Source organism: Mixophyes fleayi, chromosome 1 (genome assembly GCF_038048845.1).
Source record: "Mixophyes fleayi isolate aMixFle1 chromosome 1, aMixFle1.hap1, whole genome shotgun sequence".
NCBI lineage: Eukaryota > Metazoa > Chordata > Amphibia > Anura > Limnodynastidae > Mixophyes > Mixophyes fleayi.
Window position 1 is genome coordinate 287,193,990 of NC_134402.1, and position 18,578 is coordinate 287,212,567.

The 18,578-nt window shown below is 38.3% G+C and overlaps 2 protein-coding genes across 2 annotated transcripts in view; both read right to left on the reverse strand.

The window, feature by feature from the left end:
* Window positions 1-11,662, reverse strand: C1H9orf40 (chromosome 1 C9orf40 homolog). Its single transcript, XM_075210991.1, has 4 exons — window positions 11,578-11,662; window positions 6,927-7,356; window positions 3,776-4,293; window positions 1-594 (listed from the first exon to the last, which is right to left on the reverse strand). The coding sequence occupies exons 3-4, from the start codon at window positions 4,070-4,072 to the stop codon at window positions 457-459; spliced, it is 435 nt and encodes a 144-aa protein (XP_075067092.1). The 5' UTR covers window positions 4,073-4,293; window positions 6,927-7,356; window positions 11,578-11,662; the 3' UTR covers window positions 1-456.
* CARNMT1 (carnosine N-methyltransferase 1) overlaps window positions 8,978-18,578 on the reverse strand; it is a 19,169-nt gene continuing 9,568 nt past the window's right edge. The window contains exons 5-8 of the mRNA XM_075210990.1: window positions 18,399-18,577; window positions 16,330-16,443; window positions 14,616-14,719; window positions 8,978-12,283 (exon numbers count right to left, since the gene is read on the reverse strand). Of these exons, the coding sequence (XP_075067091.1) occupies window positions 12,182-12,283; window positions 14,616-14,719; window positions 16,330-16,443; window positions 18,399-18,577 (499 nt within the window). The 3' untranslated portion in view covers window positions 8,978-12,181. The remainder of the gene's footprint in view (window positions 12,284-14,615; window positions 14,720-16,329; window positions 16,444-18,398; window position 18,578) is intronic.

Here is an 18,578-nt window from a genome sequence, read left to right on the forward strand (position 1 = left end):
TCAGACCAAGTCGACTTTTATTTTTTCTTTCCCTACTACTTTGGAAAAACAGAAAATATTTTAAACGATTTTGAAAACAGAAAGGAGACCCTCTACTGGTCTAAATAGATAAGCAATTCCCACACTCCTGGTGGTAAATGTATGAAGGTCCGATTTCTGCAAGTCGCCAGAAATGGACGACTTTGCAGAGGAAATTTAAAGCGGCAATGGCTTGTAAAGGCATCACCGGTTTAAATTTGCCATGCAAAGTCACAGATTTCTGGCACCTTGCAAAAATCAAAGCTTCTTGCATTTTACACCCTGGTATTGAAAATTCAAGCACAGATCATTTTGATTTAGTTAATTCAAATCCAAATGTTTGTTGGAAATGTTTTAAGGAAAAAAAAAAAAAAAAAGCTGTAAGAGGTTTTTTTTTTATAAAGATAATGAAAAATCAAAGTCAAGCAAAAATTCCAGTCAGCTGTCCATTTCTTCCAATAAATCTGTCACAGTAAGCATTGACTTTCTGTCAACTGCTATGTCAGAAAAGTCAACATCAGGCAAAGGAGTCCTCCAATAGTGGAAAGAATTGAATTCACAAAAGGCTTCATCTTTCTGAAAGAAGAATACAAAGCACATTATTTATGCAATGCATAAGTCATGTGAGTAACATTGATATAAAAGGATTCTTTAGGATGGTGTCACACGTGTCCTTTAAAAGGCAGCATCTGAAAACTTTACCAAATATCTTCACAGATTTCAATGAATTTTATGAAAAGGCTATCTCACCAATTAAGATCATGAACGTATGAGTAAAAAATTTTTTAAATTGAAACAAAGCACTCCTTGAACTGTATTAAGCAAAATCTTTAAACCAACGTTTTTGGATTCCAACAGGACCCTTCATCAAGGATAAGTGCGCATGTAAGTATTGAGCCCTTATATATCCATCCTCCCAATCAACAAGTTTCAAAGGTTATAGGGGACATGTCGACGTGTCAGATACCCATAGAAAAGTGTATAGCGCGATAATGGTCCTAAATGTAGTGGATCATATGACATGGTTAAAACCATACCTAATGTAACAGTGACAATGAATTTGTATCAAAGGCATCACATAATAATAAAAAAAAAAAAAAAAGACCCACATATTTACATTGCATCTCCATAGAGGCAGTCAGATCATAATTACAGTGGCCAAAAATATGGGTACCTGAAATGTAACCATATACTACACCACAATGGAGGAGCAAATGAATAGAACCTGTGTATAAAGTAACTAATTATTCATTGGCCTATATACAGGTCATAAGACATACAGGATGTCAGAAGTGGCCACATACGGTTATTACATAGAGTGCAGTCTCCATCACAGCACTGGGACTGGCCAAAAGTTCCATCTAGATAAATGATTATTGTCCATTCTCCTCTTTTGCAGATAAGTTTGTAAATGAAATATCCACCATGCCTCATGCTATGACGACAGCTGTGTTCTGTTTCCTTCTCCTGGGCGCTGTAACATGGCCAATCATCATGTAATGTTTGGTAGGTAATGGAGGTTGTCAAGCACCGTCATCTTTAATAACTCTTTAGTGGTTAGATTTCTTTAAGAGCTGGCAAATTATTGACTGTTGCATCCTAATTAGGCTTAATGGTTTTAGCAATATTGATTTTGCTGTGTACATTGTGACAATAGGAATATTATTTGCAATAACTGGTCTACTTTTAGGAGCAAGTAGATATGTTCTATTGAGGCAACATGGTCTTTCAAATCAGTTACCCCTCAATCAACCTGTTGGAGCACTTAAGATGGCTATCAATCTCTGTTAGATCACTTTCTATTCTTCTTACTCTCAGAAGTTGTTAGTGTGGTAAACATGTCTTAGGTGGGAGTGGCAGAAAACTAGAAGCAGATACTAAACTGTTGATAGCTGTAGGCTTGGTGTTGACCATGGTCTGCAAACGTCATCCAGAATCATGTTCCATGGTCCGTTTGACCGGTGGCATCGATAAGAGCTAGTCTTAAGATTTTTTCTCTCTACTCCAAAGCATTAAAAAAAATGCCAATGTAGTGACAATAAAGCAAATATGCTTATTAATGGACATATTATGGAGAAAGTGTCTATCTTCGAAAAAGCACATGTATGAATATGCATACGTCCAATAGGAACCATTTGCGGCTTCAGTGCGCTGCATATAGAAGGTCCCCTCAAAAGCAGAATAGCTATACCTCAACTTGATTGAAAGAAGTAAAAATGTAATGCCAGCTCCCTTTTAAAAGAGGATTATCGGCTGCCTGTGTTTCACCATTGTGTGGAATGCTGGCATAATGGTTCTGTACATCCATTGTCACTAGATCTTCATCTTTTGTAGATAAGGCTAATTTAATTTAGGAAGTCGATACTATCCTGTAAATATTAATCTTTTGATTGCACACGATTTAATTAAAATAATTAAATATCCATGTATTTTGGCAAAAACTGTACAATGGAATTTCATGCAGAAACAGGATATGTTTAATAGCGCAAACACTGTTCCCATCACTAAGGAGACAGTTTGAATTGCACCCCATCTCCTCTGACACTTTATTGGGATATGGGCTATATAAGAATTCACGGTTTCCATGTGCACTTAGCCTTGATAAAGGGTCCTGATGCATTCCAAAACATTAAAGTATTAAAGTAAGTCTTGTACAACCCTGCCTTAAATCGCTAGGAGCTCAGACTACCATGTTGGACAGCACTGTCCTCTGTGTATACTCAGAGCTCAGTACTGTTCGGATACAAATTCCCTTTAACTGCATTAAGATTTAAATGTATCACATGGTTTGCCCAAATGTTTGTAACATATCACAGCACAGATTTCTTTTGTAGATGGTGTAATTTATTAGAACACAGGTTCATTGTAAGCCTGCATGGTATGTCAGTTTCTACAGTACTTGGTAACAATTGGCTAAAATTGTTACCAACTACTGTAGAAATTGACATACCATGCAGGCTTACAATGATCCTGTGTTCTAAATACTACATTAAGATTGATAAGACATAATAAAGCAGATTTAGTAAATTCAATAGACTTGACAAATATATATTTCTTTATATGACTAAAAGCCTGGATTGTTAGCAGTCCATTAGTCTGCAGGCAATAATGTTTGTAAGTTGCACTTTGGTATGCTGAATCATTTGTTTTTAAATACCAGGAGAGTTTTGTTAGCTGCAATATAGTGGTGCTTAAAGTGCCAGAATTACATCTTTATTCAGTATCTTTCAAACACTTTTTTCAAGTCTCAAAGTGGATATAAACCTGATTATATTTATAATTTAAATACAACATGAAATGTCAAATAATAATGTCCAACTTATCCTTCAAAACATATAATTAGACAGCCAACATTAGCTTATCAGTGTTAAATCATCAGAACATGGAGCCAGCATTGCAGTTTAGCAAACTGACACCTAGATTACAAGTATTGTATCCATATTAGGATAATTGAACCAAACAGGTTTTAGTTTACCAGATACAGCAGAGCTGTACAGGTGTCGGGGAACAAGACAGAATGACTCCCCATCAACCTCCATATAATTTACTGAAGGACTTATTTTGATAATATTCAAACCTCAAGATATAGACATTATTAGGAAGAATCTAGTTTCTGGCTTCTCTAATCATTCTAGGAGAAACGTTCCTAATGCTGCTGCGTCACAGGAATACTAGGAGAAACTCTGCATTTAGGACCTGAACAGATAAATAAAAGAGTGTCTCAGTTAACAAGAAGCAGTGGGATTGCTGTAGTTACCTGACACCTGAACTCTACAGCTGTGGCATCGTTGCTCTGGGATACCCTCGGCTTCTTGCAGGGAGGATGGGAGGATGCTGCAGGTCTGTCTTCCTGTGTTAGTCTCTCACACTCTGGTGAGGAAATCGTCTCAACTGACGGGGCTGACCTGGGCTCCAGCTTTCTCTTCTGCCTGGGAGCGATATGCACGTCCTCAGGGGTACAGTGCCTGGACCATTGGGACGGCTCCCACACTCTTCTCTTACACGGAGGCAGCAGAGTGCCGAGCGGCTGCTGCTCAACTTTTCTCTTGGACATGATGAGAGCAGCGCTCACGTGTTGTGTGTACCAACAGGGCTTATGTGCACCCCGAGCTCACACGTGTGCCACTTACACATGTTTTGCTTCCGCCCTCTACACTAGAAATGTCTTCATTGTATAATACTGATGAAAGTTCCAACAGTATACAATTTACACAGCGCCCTCTAGCACCGCCGACACAAAATGCAGTACCAGACTTTCGAAGGGCTTCTGAGATTCTAAACAGAATAAAGAGAAATAGAAAGCTGGTATATTATTATTATTATTATTATTATTATTCTGGAAAAAAGCAATAATACAAAACAAATATTAACTTTCCTAGCTTTGATTTTAGTCAGATTTAGTGGTCATTATTTGTGTTTTATTAGACTGCGTTAACACATGGTCACAATCATGACATTGTTTCAGAAGTGCTCAATGGTCCATTGGAAGGTATTGTGTTCACTGCACACTACCACTATGCTATGCAGAATAGGGGAGAAAGGGACATACCTCCGAACATTCCAACCATTGAGAATAAATGGCAACAATCTGGACAGTGGCACTGCGACCCATCTAAATTAGTTGATAGGTATGGTTTTATATAGGTCAGTACTTACTATCCTTAATTTAGAATTCTCACGATATAAACAAATTACAAAGACACGACGCATAACTTAAAGTTTGCTCTTCCAAACCATTTTACTATCTTGGGTGGGAGCGAGACATTTGATACATAAAATAGGGGAAATAAACCCTGCCTAATTTGTACATAAATATGTAGTGTAATACTAAAACTTATGTTGTGCTAGGAGCCGAGGACATTCAGAATTATCTTTGATAATTAAAGACTAGAGAGCAAGACAAAAAAAAAAGTGCTGCAAGTGCGTTTGTGTGCATTCCAGTAATAATTAATCTCTTTAAATACCAAATGAATCTGCTGGTGGGGAAAGTGTGTCCCCACTTATCCACTAGCATTGCATTAGTGTGTTTTTTTTGTTTTATTTTTTTTACTGCTAGTGAAAATGTATGCCAAGCACATTTGATGTGCATTTATTACGAACGTTTGGAGTGTACCTGGTGCACGCTCTATGCTTACACAATGCATTTACCTACAATAAACCCATGTGAATAGAACAATATGTGCTTCAAAAACTGAGCCACAAACAGAACACTGCCGCAATGCTAGCAAATGCTAATAAGAGTGATAGTGGTTACGGTGACATTGGAACCAATGGTTTCACATAATAATGTAAATTGTTTATCACCGGAGCAAGTTCTCTGGCCAAACGCTCACACAGTCAGGGGTGTTGTGTGGGTGCAGCACATGGAGCAGGCGGGAGTCGGAGTACGGCAAAGGCCTAGGTAAGTAGCTGGATGTATTTTTTTTTCTTTTCTATTTTTCTTCGACCAGTGATCCATGGCACAGGGTTGGGTAGGGGCTGATGGTTGATTTAGGACAGTGACAGAGACCTGCAGTCCCCAGCAGACTGCTCCCATTCTGACTTATTCTCTTCTTGCAGTGTGCCAACACCACTTGCAAGATTTGCTTTCTTATTGTGGCCTATAAAATATATACTGTACTATCATTCATCTATGAACTTGAGTTTACATTAAAAAAAATTATGACAATGTTAGCTGACATAGAGCACAAATGGAATTAGTGTAGGTTAGTGTTGAAGTAGTGCAGCAGCAATGCATATCTAAATGAGACACAATAATTTGTAGGTTTATTAACATAAACCAGAGATGGTCAAACGCAGTACTCAAGAGCTACCAACAGGTCATGTTTTCAGGATTTGTCAGTAGAAGCAGGTGGGATAATTACTAACCCAGAAAAAGAGATTAACGTACCTGCACTTGATTAAAAACATCCTAAAAACATAAACTGTTGGTAGCTCTTGAGATCTAAGTTTGGGTACCTTTGATATAACCTACTGCTTGTGGTTGCCTTAACTCTAACATATTCCATGGTATGCAATTCTAGTTTATCAAATTTATGTGTGCCTGTGTTATAAGCACTAAGATTAATATTAACAATTATGCACAAGCATGTACACTGAATGACTAAAGTGGGCAAGATTTTCAGACAGTTCAAAATCTTCCGATGTCAAACTGAGAGCAAATCCTGTACCCTTTATCGGCATACTGTGCCCACCCCTGAAGCATGTACACTTTTCCTTTAGGTGAGGTAATCTCAGATGCACCCTAGTAGAGAACACACACGGAGAAAGTATTTTGAAAGAAATAATATATGGGTCTTTTATATGTAAAAAGGCATTTATTAAAAAAAAAAAAAAAAAAAAGTCCACGACGATTGACTTTTCCTCATATATAAAGACAGTGAAACCATGACCACAGAATGGTTTCCGCTCATCACATCACAGAAGTGATGTTGTAAGTTGTAGCACTCAATGCCAGGCAACATTTGGAAAAGTAAAGAAAATACTAAGAGGAAAAATGCGCATAAAATAAAATATTACTACTTTACAACGCACTAGTAGAAAGTGCCTTAGAGGTGACCTAATTAAATATGTATAAATATATCCAGTCAATATACAGATTTTTTTTAATTAACTTTTTGCACCAACAATCATACTGAAAACAAGGGGTCGTCAACTGTGAATGAAAGGAAGGTTTCATCATCAGTGGTGGTAAAGTTATGGAAACATTTACCACATAAGGTTACAATAAATTTCCCAAATAAAAAGATAAACAAAAATGGATTGGATATCTTGCAGGAAATATTATTTGTATCAATAATTACTAGAGAAAATTATAGGGAGTAACCGATTCAGGCAATTTATCAGGTTGTTGGTTATTACAGATTTTTGTCTGAGGCCAAATTGGTAACAGTTTTTTACTACCTTACCTTACTCTGAATCCACACTAGGTTGAACTTGATGGACCGGTGTACAGTCATGGCCAAAAGTTTTAAGAATGACAGAAATATTATTTTTCACAAAGTCTGCTGCCTCAGTTTTTATGATGGCAATTTGCATATGCTCCAGAATGTCATAAAGAGTGATCAAATGAATTGTAATTAATTTCAAAGTCCCTCTTTGCCATGACAATTAACTTTATCCACAAAACATTTCCACTGCATTTCAGCCCTGCCACAAAAGGGGACCAGCTGACATCAGGTCAGGTCAGTGATTTTCTCGTTAACATAGGTGAGTATTGAGGAGGACAATGCTGAAGATCACTTTGTAATGCTGATCGAGTTAGAACAGCAGACTGGAAGCTTTAAAAAGGAGGGTGGTGCTTGAAATCATTGTTCTTCCTCTGTTATCCCTGGTTACCTGCAAGGAAACATGAGCAGTCTTCATTGCTTTGCACAAAAAGGGCTTCACAGGCAAGGATATTGCTGCTAGCAAGATTGCAGCTAAATCAACCATTTATCAGATCATCAAGAACTTCAAAAGAGAGGTTTAATAGTTGCAAAGAAGGCTTTAGGGTACCCAAGAACATCCAGAAAGCACCAGGAACATCTCCTTAAAGTTTATTCGGCTGCAGGATTGGGACACCACCAGTGCAGTTTGCTCAGGAATAAGGCAGGTGTGAGTTCATATGCACGCACGGTGCGACGAAGACTTTTGGAGGATAACCTGGTGTCAAGAAAAACATCAGGGACAGACTAATATTCTGCAAAAGGTACAGGAATTGGAATGCTGAGGACTGGGGTAAAGTCACTTTCTCTGATGAATCCACTTTCAGGCTCTTTGGGGCATCTAGAAAAACAATTGTCTGGAGAAAGAAAGGTGAGCACTACCATCAGTCCTGTGTCATGCCAACAGTAAAGCATCCAGAGACCATTCATGTGTAGGGTTGCTTCTCAGCCAAGGGGATGGGCACACTCACAATTTTGCACAGCCACAAATAAAGAATGGTACCAAAACATCCTCCAAGAGCAGCTTTTCTCAAACATCCAAGGACAGTTTGGTGACAAACAATTCCTTTTCCAGCACGATGGGGCACCTTGCCATAAGGCAAAAGTGATAACCAAGTGGCTTGGGGATCAAAATTTTGGGTCCATGGCTAGGAAACTCCCCAGACCTTAATCCCATTGAGAGCTTGCAGTCAATCCTAAAGAGGGTGGACAAACTAAAACCCACAAATTCTAACAAACTCCAAGCATTGATTAGGCAAGAATAGGCGCCATCAGTCAGTATGTGGCCCAGAAGTTGATTGACAGCATACCAGGGCAGAATGCAGAGGTCTTCAAAAAGAAGGGTCAACACTGCAAATAATGACTCTTTGCATAAACTTAATGTAATGGTCAATAAAAGCCTTTGACACTTATGAAATGCTTGGAATTTTACTTCAGTAGCAACATCTGACAAAAAGGTCTAATAACATTGAAGCAGCAAACTTTGTGAAAACCAATAATTGAGTCAGTCTCAAAACTTTTGCCCATGACTGTATTTCTGCACCAATGTTGCTACATAGTTTTATCAGACAAAGGGCATATTGTAAGAAGTGGTGGTCTAGTGCCATGTGTGGATTAGTTACTTTCCCCAGCACTCCTTTGCACTGACCACAGGGCTAGCCATAAAGTGTGACAAATGTGTGGGAGCGTTTCTTACCGTGGGAAACGAAGTGTAGAGCCGAGATGAAGTAGGAGTGGAGATTGCATTAACCATAAAAAGCACACAAATGACACAATCTGTTTGTTGGATCTTTCTATTAGGACAATGCCTGTTGACACCTGTGTGTTATTTATGAGTGTGTATTGTAGGTAAGGAACAGTAAGTGGTTCCATTGTAGAGAAGCCATTGTCTGGCGGTCTAAAATTTCTTCTTTAGTCTGTTCTAGCTCTGTTTCTTTTGTTTGCCGTCAGCAATGTCTGCACTGCTTTTTCTACTATTATCTATTAATCCTATGTTTCTAGTATTTTAACATAGATTTCACAGCAACAAAATAAAAAGTCCATGTTTCCTTTAATTTACAATGAGTACAATAAGAAATTAGGCTACAGTAATAAACAAATATTGTATCAAAAGTATTGGGCAATATCCTTGTGCTAGAAATATAAAATCATTACTGTAGCTAGTTTTATAAGTGCACAGCCGCAGGGGAATACGTGTGCGCACATAAGGAACTTGGTGCTTCACCTTATAAAGCACATAAGAATGTAACATTGAGAGTTTTACATAGTAAAAGCCCGATTTATCATAAATGGATTAGAAGCTTTAGCCAGATCCACTCCTAGCTCTCTCAAATTGCATTGAGATATAGTACATGACAAGAAGTGCAGGACTAGCCAGAAAGCAAGGACTGTAAATTAAAAAAATAAATAGGATGTTGAGGATGGCAGATAAATTTAGTCACAAGACTGGGAAGCCAGCACCCAGTCCAGGGTTATATACGAACCAGATTACTAAGCAACTGCACCTACACCTTGAAACATTAACTTTCTACCACAAAAGACATGAACTACACTACAATTATACAGGCTAATGACCACTCATGATCACAGTAAATACAATAAATTTTGACAAATATTAAGGAGCTTTCCATAATGGTTACCCACTGGTGTCCATAAAGCACCAGTGACACCACTTATCAAACATGATTGTATTTGGCATGCGACGATGACCAGCGCTTAGGGGATGAAGGGTCAGTAAGACACTCCTAATGCTTGCCGTGAACGTGAGTAAATAGACCTAGTAACTTCTAAAAGACACTATCTTTTTTGTTCTTAAATTAAAAGACAAAAAACAAACAACACCACAATAGTAAAAGCGCAATTTTTCATGCCACTGGGTAACTAGACCTCATGTAAACTGCAGAATGTTCTAGGGAGAATGAAAATGTAGCATCACTTGGAGAAGAACACATAAATCATTCATTCCTAAGTTTACACATGTGGTCAAATATCACAGATAAAAAGCACACATGAATTGATATGTTTAACTTAAGAATTAATGAACCATAATATGCATTCAATTGTCATTTGGGTGCAATTTATTTGGAACACACTAGACCCAATCAGGACTTGCACATGGCATATACGCTACCATGAAATAATCTATCTCCATGTGTGTATGCAAAACACCCAAACGCAAGTTACTAAACTCCCCCATCCTAATCTACAGGAATACCATTACTTGAAATTTGTATCCAAATAAAGTATGTACTATATACAAATACTGCTACATATAAAACTTTTTTTTCTTTTTTAAACAGTAAAATAAAACAAGACATTGATCGAATTTGCTCTGAACTGCAAAAGCCTTGAGATACAATATATAAACAAAAGTATTTGGATATTTGACCATTACACCAACAGGGACTGTAATGACATTGTATTCAAATACATATACTTTAATAGAGTTGCCCCCCCCCCCTCTTTTGCAACGATAACAGCTTCCACTCTTCTTGGAAGGCTTTCCACAATATGTTGGAATGTTTCTGTGGGAATTGTGCCCATTCATTCTGTAGAGCATTTATGAAGTCAGGCACTGATGTTGGACGAGAAGGCCTGGCTCACAATCTCCAGTTCATCGCAAAAGTGTTCAATGGGGTTGAGGTCAGGGCTCTGTGCAGGCCAGTCAAGTTCTTCCATACCAAACTTATCAAACTATGTCTTTGTAGTCCTTGCTTTGTGCACTGGGGCACACTCATGTTGGAATCTTCCCCAAACTGTTGCAACCAAGTTGGAAGCATAGCATTGTCCAAAATTACTTGGAATGTTGAACATTAAGACTGTCATTCACTGGAGAGAAGGGGCCTAGTCCAAACCCTGAAAGACAGCTCCATAACATTATTCTCCTCCACCAAACTTCACAGTTGGCATAATGCAGTCAGGCAGGTAACATTCTTCCTGTACCCGCCAAACCCAGAGTCGCTCATCTGATTGCCAAACAAAGAAGCATGATTCATCCCTCCACAGAAAATGTTTCCACTGCTGCACAGTCCAGTGTGCTTTACACCCCTCCATCCAACTCTTGGCATTTGTCTTGGTGATGCGATGCTTGCATGCAGCTGCCTGGCCATGGAATCCCATTCTATTAAGCTCCCGCCGCAGTTTTTGTGCTTACATTATTGCCAGTGGTAGTTCGGAACTCTTCAGCTATGGAATGAGCAGAGCGTTGGCGACTTTTACGCACCAATGCGCCTTAGCAGTCGTTGACCCTGCTCTTTGATTTTACTTGGTTTTCTACTTCGTGATCGAGTTGCTGTTGTTCCTAAACATTTCCACTTTCTAATAATTGCACTTACAGTTAACCGTGGAATATCCAGCAGGGATGAAATCTCACGAGCTCTTCAGAACAACCCATTTTGTATCACAAATGTTTTCAAATAGAGACTACTTTGCTAGATGCTTGATTTTATATACCTCTGGCAATGGGTTTGATTGAAACACCTCAATTCACTAATTAAAAGGTGTGGTCATATACTTTTGTCCATATAGTGTATATAGGATTGAAGATATATTTTATATATTCGGATTTGAAAGTCATTGTCCATTTAAACAGTAGCAATTAAAATATCTATCAGATACATTTACTTCTTCTTACCTGTCATTCTCCATTTGTCTAGAAACCCTTTTGCAAAATAGAGCAGATATGATGTGAATGGCTCACTCGGAGACTTCTGTCCACCACCAGCCCCATGGATTGAAACAGATAAAATATATCTCTTTTTGTAATATTTTGATTGTATTATAACTTAAAACAAATCTTTTGCCAACCACCTTACAAGTCCACTTTAAACAAAAAAAAAAATATGTTGACAAGTAAACTACACTAAATCACAACCTCATCTCAGACAGAGGGGCATAAACAGAACAAAATAAAAACAAATAAACCCTCCACAAATGCCTTTGGAAAACCTTATAAAATCTTGCATTTGATGAAATTAACGAGACAGATTTCATACATTCATATGAAAAGTTAACTTGTTTAAAAACAATAGTTTGATATACAAGGGTAGATGGGCGTTTCCTCAATAGTGTTGGCATAACTGTCTCTGGAAATAAATAATTTGTTCGAAAAGCGGAATCGCCTATTGATAAAAAGGCACCATTGTTTCAAGTTTAGATTATGACCATTTGCAGAGCCCAATTCAGGTTGCTCTCATCTTTGTCTTCCATAGTTCATAAGCTTTGAAGAAGATCAAGCACTATTCAGGCTTGCGAGCCACAAAAAATATACAATCGTAGTAGTATTTCATCATTGATAAACTATTCACAGTGTATGTTGTGGTGACCGTTTCCCTCTCAGCCTGTGAAGAGAAGGTAAATATTAATGTCAAAGAAAATTAATTTAGATATTTCTAAAGAAGTTATACATAGAAATTTGCAGTTGACTTCTGTAGTCAAACACAATATTTTACGTGACAAGTTCACATTTAATTATGGATTGGAAACACTTATTATTAGTTTTCTCCAATAAAACAAACACAAACTGATCTGTGTTATTTCATAGCTTGTACATTTATCCTGTCTAACTGCTTATTGTTTTGTTTGCTTGACAGATTTTTTGCAAAGTGAAAAGTGTGATTCTAAAGTAACAATATTATTATTTTTATTATATAATATAGTGTTTATAGAAACTAATCTTGCAATAATTTTAAATTGAGCAGCCATAGAAATTTACTCCAAAATGTAGTTGGATTTCTTTCTAACTTCTTTCTTTTCGTACCTTGTTTGCTTAGGTACTCAAATCAATTAGACCATTATGTGTAGTTTGTTTGACCAGGTACCAAAGAAAACATTCACAGCCAGCCAGGGAGACGTCTGTCCATCTGACTTATGGATATTAATGCCCTGGTATTTTGAGATTCCATCCAGTGAGTTGTGGTGTTCTGAAGAGATTATTATAAAAAAAAATTAAATGTAGAATTCATGCAGAGGAGTGCTTGTTTCTTCTGATCTTCGTGGCACGCAGAGTGACCAGCTATATATGGGTTCTTTGAGCTCTATGAAGACGGTGCCACTGAGTGTCCAGACTGAAAACAGGAAGCGCCGTTACCAATTGTCTTGGAAATTAACAGTTAAGCTGTGATAACGGAGGGGTGACCGCTACGCATCATCAACATTTATTTATATAGCACCACTGATTCCGCAGCGCTGTACAGAGAACTCACTCACATCAGTCCCTGCCCCATTGGAGCTTACAGTCTAAATTTTCTAACATACACACACACACACAGACAGACAGACAGAAAGAGATTAGGGTCACTGTGATAGCAGCCAATTAACCTACCAGTATGATTTTGGAGTGTAGGAAGAAACCGGAGCCCCCGGAGGAAACACACGCAAACACAGGGAGAACATACAAACTCCACACAGATAAGGCCATGGTTAGGAATTGAACTCATGACCCCACATAGCCACCGTGCTGCCCTACTCAGATAAAATATAGCGTTGTCGGCAGGGAAGTACCTGCATGTAAAATGTAAGTGTATTCACGAGAAAGTGTGTCTGAACAATGTCACCAAATGTTCCTGGAAGGGCTGTGAGCTCGCTTCCTCATTTCATTGCTTACACAACACATTTACACCACTGGATTACAGATTAAAGGACCAGTAAACAAACTATAGTTCATAGAAAAAAATGTCCCTCTATCCAGCTAGCCCACTGTCCAACACCACAGTAAAAAGGTATCTGTCCCATCTTTAGCTAATCATTTAGCTGAAGCTGGGATAACCTCTCATGGAGGATCTCATATGTCATTGTATATATGCAAATCTAAGAAACCACTCCTTCCTATTGGACCCTGATGCTTGTGTATTCCTGCACTCCATCCCCCCAGCCTCCAATACAACTTTCTTTTGAATAAAGCAGCCTGTTCAGTGAAGTGGAGGTAGTGTCTGCAGGTACCAGGCTGCATTTCAAGCAATGCAATTGATTTTTTTATTCTGTAAAAGGCACCGCAAGAAAGGCTAGAGGACAAATAAAGCGGAAAGGTAAAATAAATTTGTTTAAATGCCCCCTTTCTACAATGTTCTCCAAGTCTGCTACTTCCCTGGCTGTGTATAGCGGAGTCAAGAGCCCTGCTGGGGTGCATAAACTATTTTCAGCCATTCAGCTTGCTTGCATAGTTGACTATCCCCATTGCTGACCTTCTTGTGATCCATAAACCAGAGATAAGGTAGCAGGGGAGAGGCATGGTATCCTAGGACTCCTGTCATTAAACCCTTCAGTAAAGAGATAGAAGATCAGATTTAAGAATTGAAATATTGTAGTGCCGATGCATCACTCCCCACTGCACCCACTCCAGTCTATATAGCAAAAGAGTGGCAAGCAATGGAGACTGTCAGCTGGGTAAGCACAGCCAACCACATGAACATGGGAATAGTTGCAAGTTTGAGGTTCTGACGTGGGTGAACAACAGGCCACAAGAACAGAGAAAGTACCTGTGTTTATCCACCTTCAGTCCTGTTAGAAGATTCACGGTGGAATTTTCTTATAATGGTTTTGTCTGTGCTAGATATGCAGCTGTAGTAGACTACCACATTCAATAGTTACACCTTTTGCTGGTTAAAACTGAAACAGCTTTTGTTGGTTTTTAGTGTACTTTATGTGCCAGTAATAATTCCAAAGTTAAGATACCTCTATGAGAAATCCATACTGTAAGATAACATTTTTCAGATCTTCATAGCTCAGTTCTATAGAAAGTTCATTTGCCAAGTTTTCAAAATGATACAGAAGAGGTCCTTGGGAGGAAAGAAAAAAATATTTAGATCACCAACATGTCATAGCTTTTCACACTCAACCACCTGTTAATTCAAAGTAAGAAGTAAGGAAAATATTTTTCCCATAAATGGCAGTGTAAGTAATTGGTAGGGACTCCACTTTTAACTGAAAGGCAACCCCACCCCCCCCCCCCCCTCCAAAAAAACAAAAAAGAAACTGATGGCTTTTCTAGCATTTTAAGTTAACATTAAAAAAGCCCAAAATATTCATGATCCTGCTTCCCATGCCAACACAGTTGACATTGCCCCTAGTAGCCAATTGCAAATAGAGACTTTCATTGTTCCAATACCCGTCCCCAGAGGTATTGATACGCTCTTCTTCTAATGCCACGTTAGGAGGTGTTGGATGCTGTCCAGCCAGAGCCATAAAGACCTGCAACCACTGTATGCTTGAGCACGGACACAGAACGATTGAATGATTACAAGCTGTCCTGTGGCCTTGCTTTTGGGAATTTAGCGGCGTAAATGTCAAATGGTGTGTAGGCCTCTTCACTGGGACCCTCTCCCCTCTGATCTGATCACTGGACACTCATTCTTCCCTAGTACCCAGTCTCCTTTGCTTGGATTGTGTCCATTGACACACTCCCTTGTCGCTCCACTTACACTATATCCTTAACTTTTTTTTTTGGTATTCTTATTTAATGAATACCGAATAATTTTTTGCATTTTGGGGAACCCCCCCCAATGAAATTAATACAGGAATACTGACAATGCATTTCCCAAAAAATAAACACCAAAACCCTTATACACTATTTATGCCTTGCAATAGTGCTACCACATCTGTGGCTGCTTAAATTTAGCGCAGATGTTTTAACTTCTAGTTTGACACAGCCAATCCGAAATAACACTTTCTGAAAAGCAAATTAATGGGGCTGTCCACCTGAAACAAAAACTATGTACAAGCATTACATATTAACTTCCCCCCCACCCTGTCTCCTATGGTCAATGCACAGAAGCAAGCCTGGAAAGGTTCTATTTGAACTGGTCTGTTAGTTGTCCCTCAGTGCATAGCTTGGACAACTTTTAGGACTGAGACATACATTTGGTTAAGTTTTGCTGACAGAGTGTTCCTGATGAAATGCGATGTTTAGAAGCTGTATAGGCATCAGGATTATTGATTTCTCTGCACTGTAAATACATGTCAAGCAAGTGCAGAAAAATCATGCCTGCTCAATGTACTAGCGTTTCAAGCTGACCTGCAAATAACACTGCCACTTTGTGAAGCAGAGGCATGATTTTCTGAGCAGTTTGCTCGTAACACGTTTGTCTGGTGGGGTGAATGCATTCTGACAGAACAGTCTCAACAGACCCTTTCAATGAAGATACAGAAGTCCGATGAAAATATATTAAATATTTTGATATACATCTATATTTCTGATTAATACTAGTTTTAACTTTTCCTACCATACACTATTGAACATTTGTAAAAAAAAATAAATATATATATAACATCAAAACAAAACACCTCGCTTCTGTTCTCTGCATATAGTTTTTAAAACTATAAGTCCAAATGCGGAAATAAAATTTCTTATCAATATTTGCTTTGCAATTAAGGTTGAAATAGTGGTTACCTAAATTAATCCACATGCCACCCGGCTTCAGTATTTTCCAAATTGTCTCAACATAGTCAAGAATATTATGTGCGGTGTCTATAAAGAAGCTTGTTGCTATGCAGTCCCAAGAACCTGTTAACATAAAAGTCAGTTTTAAGAAGTCTTAATATACTCTTTCAACTCAGATGCATTGACAAAAACACCCTGGAGCAAGAGACATGGGGGTATATTTACTAAACTGCGGGTTTGAAAAAAGTGGATATGATGCCTATAGCAACCAGATTCTAGCTGTCATTTTGCAGAATGTGCTAAATGAATGAAAACTAGAATCTGATTGGTTGCCTATAGGCAACATTTCCACTTTTGCAATCCAGAGTTTAGTAAATATACCCCATGGTCTCTAGCACAAACCGTTAGAGGCTTCGCTACAACCAATGGATCAAAGGATAGGGAGAGTGTAGGTAAGTGGAATTGCATTATTTGATATATATCCTCTAATTCTACCCAAAACAAAGTATTTGTATAGATTTTAAGGATAATTCCATCCAACGCTAAAGTTTAAACAGGTAGATTCATTGACAACAGTCTCCTCACACCATTAAAAATAAAGAAGGCCATGTATTAAATTCTATGAAACCAATTGGAATGAACGGGGAATATGAAATATCCTAATTTATATAACATTCTTACTTTGTGAATGGTAAATTATTTAGTATAAGGACATTTATTTTTGAACTTCCCTGGATGTTTGAAGTTCTATACCAGGCCTGGGCAACCTGTGGCTCTCTAGGTGATGTGAAACTACAAGCCCCAGCATGCTTTGCCAGTAGTTAGCCAGCCTATAGCTGGTAGGGTATGCTAGGACTTAGTTTCACAACACCTGGAGAGCCACAGGCCTGTTATGTACAGAGATTAATAGGGATTTATTTGGATCAAACAACCCTGGATTGGTTTCGTAGTTCATGCAATATGTGATTATTGTTAAAGGCAACATTAAGGTTAAATGCCACTGTGTGTGTCACAACACTTACAAGGAGATTGTAGGGAGTGGTACTACAACCACTTGTCGTATGACAATACTGTGTGTAGGTGTATTCACCTACTACATTTATTGGTAAATGGGGACAATACATTCTGGCGTCCCATGTCAAGCATGATGCATGTGCAACCTTTTAGAGCAGTGCTTACATTCAAAGTTCAAGAAAGAATAAAAATAAATGAGTCATGACAGATACTACATAAATCACCGATAGGCAACCTAATTCACTTCAAGGGCTACATCGATGGCCATCCAACTTTTAAAAGGACTGCACATCACCCTTAATCTCAGTAATCAGTTAAAACAATACATTTAATCAAAGGAGGAGAAATGTTATTACAGTTATACCAGCAGTCACTTTTTAACACAAGTGTTATAAAGCTATAACAAACAAATCTGACAATAAAGCAGGAAGGAGCTGGAGGGCCACAAGCGAAGGTTTGGAGAACCATCTGTTGCCCATCAGTGACAGAAATGCAACCAGGGACAAATTAGACCTGTGTGGTGGTAGAAGTGTTTTTGTCTTAGTTATATTCTAAGCAACTCCAATTTTTTTTTACTCTTAGTTTTCTCTTATCTCTGCCCTGCTGCAATAAGTGAAACTCATCCTTTACAATCTTGAATGGCAGTAGCAGGACATGTCTCACCTCAACCTGTTAAAGAAGAATATCTGTCTTTCCAACATGACCCAATACAAGCAGCTCTGCTCATATATATTATATATATTCCTGTACAGAGAATATTTATCACTCACATCACACCTTGCCGCATTGGAGCGTACAGTCTAATTTCCCCAACACACACTAGTGTTAATTTTGTCAGCAGCCAATTAACCTACCAGTATGTTCCTTGGGAGTGTGGGAGGAAACCAGAGCACCCGGAGAAAACCGGAGCACCCGGAGAAAACCAACGCAAACAATTTTTTTCTTGTTATACATACATAAGTTCTCAGGAGCAAAGCATGTTGTACCAGTAGAAATGAGTTGTGTTGGAAGGTCTGCACAGTTTATAGGAGCTTGAAATAGTTCTTGAAAACCTATTAACTCACAGTTTTCTGAATAAATTTCCTGGAAGTCTCCTGCAGTCATGGAAAAATTTGCATTGGATGGGAGTTCGTGAGGATTGACATCAGGAAAGTAAACAGGTCTTACTTGATCTATTGATCTCACGTTGTTGCTAAACTGATGGATCCAAGGATAAAGTTTAAAAGCGTTAATTTGGGAACATC